At 39.4% G+C, this 8,218-nt stretch overlaps 1 protein-coding gene across 1 annotated transcript; it reads left to right on the top strand.

Annotated features, from left to right (window-relative positions):
• The first annotated feature begins 4,227 nt into the window (after positions 1–4,227).
• On the top strand, positions 4,228–7,528 carry LOC120641542 (SUMO-conjugating enzyme SCE1-like). Its single transcript, XM_039917713.1, has 5 exons — positions 4,228–4,399; positions 4,517–4,600; positions 6,741–6,887; positions 6,999–7,112; positions 7,213–7,528. The coding sequence occupies exons 1-5, from the start codon at positions 4,328–4,330 to the stop codon at positions 7,273–7,275; spliced, it is 480 nt and encodes a 159-aa protein (XP_039773647.1). The 5' UTR covers positions 4,228–4,327; the 3' UTR covers positions 7,276–7,528.
• The last annotated feature ends 690 nt before the right edge of the window (positions 7,529–8,218 follow it).

Here is an 8,218-nt window from a genome sequence, read left to right as displayed (position 1 = left end):
AGGTACCAATGGAGTCGTATAAGCAGCATCAGTTGATCTGTAGTCATCATCGTTTATGGTTGAAACCGTACCCAATCATTTTTTATGCTCTAACTTTTATTCTTGCTAATGAAAACATTCTTAACAATGTTTTTGCAGTCGTTCGTCTTCCAAAAATCTAAGAATTTCACTTATAACTATGAAATATGATTGTGCTGACTATCCGTATTATCATTACTCCAATCCTAAAGGTCAAAACAATAGGACCGGAATTATACGATGTTATCCTATATGTATCAGGAGTGATGGCTTGATTTAAGCACTCTATTTTTTTTTCAAAATAACGGTTCTGTGAAAAAAAACAGTTACGATCTCAAAACTCGGAAGTGCATCGCCTTGCTGTTTAGGCCAAAGCAATGCATGCTGCTAGTGAATCAGGTGCTACTTGTGTGACCTGTGCTTGTCTGTATCATACTCAAGGTTGTAATGTGCTAAATGCTCTGAACTTAGCGTCCTGGGGTTCTCTGAACCTCTCCTCTGTACATTGTTCCTGATGTTTAATATATGTCCGTTGTCAAAAAAAAAGTAATGGTTCTTTTAGTGCAAGTTATGACGTCCAACATCATCCTTCAAATTTTGAATTTAAAACTCGACTTGTATGCAGGAGGACATATATAAATTTAACTAGGAGATATATTATGCTGATTGTAATAGTTCGCATGAGTAAAATACATTTAACCATGGAAATATTGCTAATTGTAATAGTTTGCATTATGTCCAATTTTATTTGGAGTTCTATAAATAGATAAATTTGATTCCTTGCCGTAGTAAGATACATTTGTCCATAGCAATATTTGCAAGCTACTTATAACATTTAGTTGTTCCGATCAGCCGCATTGGTTGGTGTTGCCATCTTTTACTGGTTCTCGATTCAATATATGCTAATTCCATACACTTGCGAATGTTCTTTTATATCGGCATTTCGGTTTTGGTGGTAGTGTTTTTATTATCTCATCTTTTAAAACAAATTGTCGCTCTACTCATTCTCTATATTACCTAATCCATCTCATCATATAAGCCATATGTGTTTACTCATCATCTGTCTTTATTCGCAGACCGATTGGGAGGGTGGGTATTTCCCACCGACCCTGCAATTTAGTGAAAACTACCCAGATCGTCCTCCAACCTGCAAGTTCCCAGCAGGGTTCTTCCACGTAAATGTCTATGAGTATGCTTGTCCATCCTCGGTGATGTATGCTACAAGTGATCAGTGGATATTTTTCTTCTTTTCAGCATGATTATAGTAGTTCTATACCTAAGCAAATAGCAACATCGCCGGCCCTTCATGGTTTTTCTGTTACGTTCAGGCATGGAATCCTTCCATCACAGTGCAGCAGATTCTCGTATGCATCCAAGGCTTACTTGATGACCCAAATCCAGCATCTCGGGCACAACATTACATTTATCATCTCTTTGCAAAGGTTTTGATATACAACTTGGGATGAAACATTCTTCTTAATTGTGCTTTTATAATGTGCTAACCATTATGTCGTTTGTGTCATGTATCGTAATTTGCAAAATATGTCAGAGTATAAGAAACGCGTTCGTCAGCAGGCAAAGCAGTATCCTTTGCTCATGTAGCCTTGGATGGTCTGTTCGTATATGTACTACTTGCTCATGTAGCCTTGGATGGTTTGTTCGTATATGTACTACGTTTTTTTTAACAAAATTACTCATTCTGATTGTGGAACTTGTTATGATTGTGTTCATAATGTGGTCTTTGGATTTGGCAGCATAACCGTACACTTATTGAACAACTAAATTCACTTGAAGTACATCTTAAATATGTACCGTGTTCCGAATACCGGTCACTTTCAATTTGTTCCAAGTTAAATTCATCTCATCTTACTATTACTGATTGGAGGCTCCTTTTGAAGCATCCAGGTGAAGCCACCTAGGATCATAGGTGGATACTCTAAAAAAATAGAGAAATTCTACAAATTCTCACAAAAATCATAAACATTCGACCATCAATTCGGCAATTCTAATCATAATAGCAATTGGATCTGTTATTTTTTAATAAATTACCCATCTTTGCCATTATGAAAATAGACTAAAGTAACCCCCTAAACATGTATCTAAATTACCCACCTCTGACATTATAAAGAACTAATCTAAAGTAACCCCCTAATCTTCATATGTAAATCACTCACTTATGCCATTATAAAATAATATAAAATAACCCCCTAAATTTTTATATATATTATCCAATAATAACATAATAAAAAGTTAAAATGAACCCAAAATCTGAATCAAAATTATGTTATTATGATAAAATCTTAAAGCGCATCAATATAAAATTCTAAATTACTATTCCTATCATTATTAATATAATATTTATGTTCATTATTAATATATTATTTATGTTATTATTTATATAACATACTAACCATAATGTGTTTGTCACTATATATTCGTGTACAAGAGAAGAGATAAGAATACCAATTTTCATGTTGTTCACATATCTCAAACAAAGTGTTCAATTAAACACATATCAAATATATATGGAGGTGTGATGTGAAGTGAGAAAAAATTATTAGTAACTAAACCTATCACATTTATTATAATTACATAATGATAAATATGTATATTTGCAGTACTGGATTAGAATATTTAATTGGTTAAAGAGAGTGTGAGATATATAATTATTAGATATCTCTAACTAGCGCTCGTGCGGGAGCACGGGTTGATAGACTAGTTTTTTATCAAATTTATAGACAAAGTACCAACATCTAAAACATCAAACTAATTTTCATTAAACCCTTTGTTATGTCATACTACTTCTGTTATGTAAACATATTGGTGCGTAAACTGTTGAAGGCTCAATTATCCTTTTTTTAGACAGTGGATATATTGCCAGCTTCAAACCACGGTTGTTACAAGTAGGCACATGTCCAGAACATCGCCAAGCTATGATGCCCACTAGAAAACAACAAACTTTGTGAGCCAAAGTACCCATTAACAAAGTAGTACATAAAAAGAATAAAAGGCAATAATATATAACTCTTGGTTCCCCAGTTCTGCATTTTCAAATGAATCTGCACTTGCTTCAATCGAATTCAATCGTCAGCCGAACTGCCGAAGTCCTCTGCTTCAAAAGAGAAGACCGGACGGCATGCAGGCCGTGTGTTCATCCCCCGGCCCAAGCCCACGCCACTAGTGGAAAGGTCGCCGGCCGGTCGCCACACCTCGGGGTTTGGGCCACCTCCGCAGGAACCCTCCTCTTAAACTAAAACCCACCGGCCACCAGGGGGTGCGGTTACGCATCTCTTCAGGTGATGATTTCCCGTACCATCACCTGAAGGCCATATAATTTCACAGTAGTTTGTTTTGGGCCGGCCCATTAATACTTGGTCGTTGCTGCCAGCTACATACACGCATGCCCCTTGAAAAAAAACATACACGCATGCATGCATAAGCAGACCAAAATGCTGATGTCATCCACCTCATACAAATTCTCAAACTAAAAAAAACTATAACTATTAGACTGATCATTCAAATTAAATTTAGATTGCACTATTAATTTTTTTATAACTAGATCTTCAAAACAAGATCACATTTTCCTATGTTTGCAAAACATTTTTGTAAAACATTTTTCTAATACTCAATAATTAATTTCAGCTACTGGGAACAAATATTTTAAGAGCACGAACAATAATTATTTTATACGAACAAAAAAATTAAACATAACGAACAAATAATAATATGCAATAAAAAAATATTACACATAACAAACTTTTAGGTGTATAGTATAAATAATAAAAATAAATAGTTTAACATCACAGAAAAAATTAATCTATGAAGTGGACAAATAATTTAACGTTGCGAACATATTAATGTAAAAGAAATATGTACCAGAGCATTGTGGTAAACAGTAAAAATGATAGAAAGGAAATCAGTATAAAAGACAAATAAACAAAATAAACAAAAAGAAAGAAAGATGTGTCTGTTACATGCATGTGCATGCCATGCATGCATAGCATGCAACATGAAGTATTAATTTAAAAATTATTGTTTTCTAATGTTCACTCCGTACGTGAAGCTGTGGAGCCCAACATCTGTTGATTCATTGCGGTGGCGCGTGGCATGGGGCATTTGGGCCGCACCCTTTTCCACAGCCCACGCATGCGGAGCAGACTCTTCAGGTGATAAAAGTTTTTCCATCACGCGCGCGATGTATAGCTATTCCGGCCACCAGGTGCCAAACAAGCGGCAAACCATCCACACGCATTGCTCTCGTGCTCCCCCCAACCCAAAATTTCAGCGGGAAACGCTAGATCGGGTGGGCATGGCGTCCGGCGGCATGGCCCGCAGCCGCCTCGCCGAGGAGCGCAAGACGTGGCGCCGGAGCCACCCCCATGTGCGCGCCGCAGCGATCTGCTTCCGCTTCGTCTCCGCTGCGCCCTACTGCTAGTATTCTAGTTGCTTGCTCGCCATTTTTAAAATTGGGGCATTGGTGCTTGTTTGATTCCCTCAGGGGTTCGTGGCGAAGCCGGAGACGCTGCCGGATGGGTCCGTCAACCTCATGGTCTGGAAGTGCGTCGTCCCCGGCAAAGAAGGCGTAAGCAAAAACCCCACTCCCCAGACCCCAGCCCCACCCCCCTAATTTTCTTCGCATGGTGCTGCTGTGTCTGGGCCGATATCGGCAAACACTCGTCGTTTCTTCAATTTTGTCGTGTGGCATATGGTCATAAAACTTTTACCACCTGAGAAGTACAGATCAGATCGTCTATAAAAGGATACTCGAAAGGATCTATGCATGCGAATGTACCAGATCTATGGATATTTGTGTGTAGAGGAAGCATAAAAAAGGGGGCCTCGCTTCCTCGGCTATTGCAAGGGGTTTTCCAATGCTTGATCTAGACCCTTGTTTCTGGACTGGGCCCTTGCATCATTTTATACTGTTAAAGGTTGGCAAATGAATATGACGAGCCTAATCTTGCCATTGCCAGCATTGTTAATACTCGGCATGCCTTAATACTTCATAGCCCTATTATTGTTCTAGAATAACCAGGTCCGGGTTTATAGTGTTTTATCATGCATCTTTCATTGTATGGAACAAAATGTTGTTTCCAATATGTTACAAGGGCCACTGTATTCTGATGGTAAAACTACCAGTTAAATCCGGACACAACAATTTAATAGAATAATAGTCACTAAAGCTCCGCTTACTAACTAATTTGTTATGTCTTGATAGAAAAAGAATTATTTCAATCTGTTTTTTTTTCAAGCCAGAAACAAACAAAGTTATAATCTGATAGAATTTTCAGAATTCAAGTTTTTCAAATTCCTAGCCTTGGAGCTTAACTCAGCATCCCATTGGTCTCTGGCTTTAGTATGAGCACAGATCTCTGTATCTTTGATTCAAAGAAGCCTTTTATCTGGAACATCAAGTTCTTGATGTTTAGCCCCCTCTGATTTTCCTTTTCCTAGCTCCGTCCCTGACTTTAGGTTATTAAAGGATGCACAATATCAGAGCAACAGGAATAGAAAGGACTTGGAATTGCCTGGTTCAGCAGCCATTTCAGATTCAGCTAGAATAGTTACTGACAATAGGCATACACCTTGCTATTCTTAATTCCTCAATATGTTTAGATTGGTGTATCTATTTTCTGTTGTGTTTCAAACTCCTTTCCTAGTTATCAAGCCCGGTACCTATTGTATAAAGATAGCGATAGTATTGTTCAGGTGTATCATTGAATAAGGTACGCAGAAAAGGACTTGCCCACCAAACCCAAGTTGTATCAGAGCCTTGTAGTAGTTTCAGACAAGCCTCCCAACTCAATAGCAATGTGTTGCCCCTAGAAGGTCTATGGTTCGAATCCGTATAGCCCAGCAAAATGATGCAACCCCCCCCCCCCCCTCCCCCATCATTAACTCGCTCTCTGCCTCCCATGATATATACATATATATTTTCTTTACAATCTTTTTAGTTACTCAGAAGTTGCAGTTATTTCTCAAGAAATTGGCCACTAGATGTGTTATAATTAGTCTGAATATTCTGGATATCTCTAAAGAAACTAATAAAGCAATTGAACTATCCTTATGAGGAGATGGTATGTGGACAGGCTGACAGGCATGTGCAGATCAGGTAAGAAGCCCCTTTGATTGCATATGTACCAGGCTGCCAACTAATTAATCTACTCTTAAACTTATCACTATTGGGTCGGCATAGCATAGTGAGCCCTCAACATTTGAAATGAGCTCATGTGGCAGTAATGACTAATGAGGATCCCATAAGCCTGGACGTACCATCTGAAAAAAAAAGAGATACCACATTTATTGCTGCCTGTTTTTGTCCCCTGGGGCCAAATGAAATTCTTTGGCAGTCGTCGTATTGAAGAATAATCAGTGAAGTATGCTTTGTCTTTTGAAACTAATCACTACTACGTTGATAACTCTCAAAAACAATTGAAAGGTATGATCTTTCCATGATAAGTTAGGCAATAACAATTGAACAGACATGCTTTTTAACTACAGTTTAGTTGTTATGATCCATTGTTAAGGCGCTATTTTCTATTTTATATTCACATTTCAATAGTTTTATGGATGCAGATTTATATATTTATTCTAGTTGCATAATGTTGTCCCATCTTATCCTCTTACTATTAACTGTCAGTTGTCATGTTCCACTCATTCTCGAAAGACTTCTATCCCAATCATAGCATATAAGTTAATGTGATTGATTCATCTTTGTGCAGACTGACTGGGAGGGTGGATATTTCCCGCTGACACTGAATTTTCCTGAAGATTACCCATGCAACCCTCCTGTCTGCAAGTTTCTAGCAGGTTTCTTCCACGTCAATGTCTATCCTACTGGGACAGTGTGCCTATCAATACTCAGCAATGTAAGATTAAGAGTATATTTAACTGAGTCTGTTCCCCCTTGTCAGCATATCTGCGATTGTAAACCATGCATTAGGATCAATTGGCCTTCATAATTTTCGTTATTCTTTCAGGCATGGAAGGCTTCCATCACAGTTAGTCAAATCCTCGTAGGCATCCAGGAGTTGCTTGATAATCCTAATCCAGCATCTCCTGCACAGGATGCTTGTTATCGGCTCTACAAAAAGGTGTTAATATACTATGCCGGAACTGAGTTTCAGTAGACTTTCTTAATTTTTATTTTGATCTTGCACTTAGTGCTGCGTTCTTTTGTGCTGGCATTTGCAGAATAAGCATGCTTACAAGGATCGTGTTCGTCAGCAGGCAAAGCAATATCCTTCACTTGTGTAGGCGTGTAGCCATGAACCAACTGAGAGAAAGATTCTGGCTGCTGGCCATTACTCATTTTGGTGGAGCCTGTTGCGATTGTAAAATGCTGTAACCCTGATGTGGTGTAGCGAACTAGCAACATAGCAGTAGTTGCACTGTTGTTGCTGCTAGACTGGACTTGTAGCAAGCACATCGTAAACACCTATTACCATGGCTTATCTAGTTATCTGCATCCTGCGCTGTCTAGTGCCTAGACAGGGGAAAGTTTTTGTTTTGCTGTGCCTTTTACTGTTCGATAAAATGGGAAAGGGATTCCCCTTATTGCAGGCAGAACAGGCAGCTGTGATCCAGCCCAAATTGGTGAACGAGAGTCGAGAGAAGCCTGAGTGGGCCTGACCTGAAGGTGCTCCCAATCATCCAACTCACCAATCTGGGAGACCACCATTCTTGGTTACAAGTCAACAAAGTTTGTTAATTCTGCTTCTGTACTTTCCCTGACCCTTGATTTGAAATGCCCTTGTGGGCTCTCTCCCTCCCTGCTGGATCCAGACTGGTTATTCGTGCCAATTAACAAGAGGCGGGGCCAGTTCATGAGGACAGTGACAAATGCGGGGGCATTTCGTGAGGACGGAAACAACTGAAAGCGAATAAACGTACGTACATTTGCCTTGCCCCTTCGGTGCTTTGAACTTGGATTGCTTGCACTCGCCGGCCTATATATGTTATCTTCTCGCAGGTCGATGGGGTTCGCTGCACCTGGGTGAATTTTGTGCCGGACCAAGCTGTGCAGGAGGCTGTCGCAGCCACTGGATCGCGGAACCGATGGTCGGATCAGGGCAACGCGTTCTCAAGGACCAGAAGAGGTCGTTGACAGCACAATCAAATCGTGTCCCAGGTGGCTCGAGAGAAAAAGACTGAACCTCAGCTGTTGGCAGAGCTTTCGTGATTTTCATCTAGTACAGCG

This window comes from Panicum virgatum, chromosome 7K, assembly GCF_016808335.1.
Source record: "Panicum virgatum strain AP13 chromosome 7K, P.virgatum_v5, whole genome shotgun sequence".
Taxonomy (NCBI): domain Eukaryota; kingdom Viridiplantae; phylum Streptophyta; class Magnoliopsida; order Poales; family Poaceae; genus Panicum; species Panicum virgatum.
Note: the sequence above shows the minus strand (reverse complement) of the source record. Positions and strands in the feature narration are given on the sequence as shown.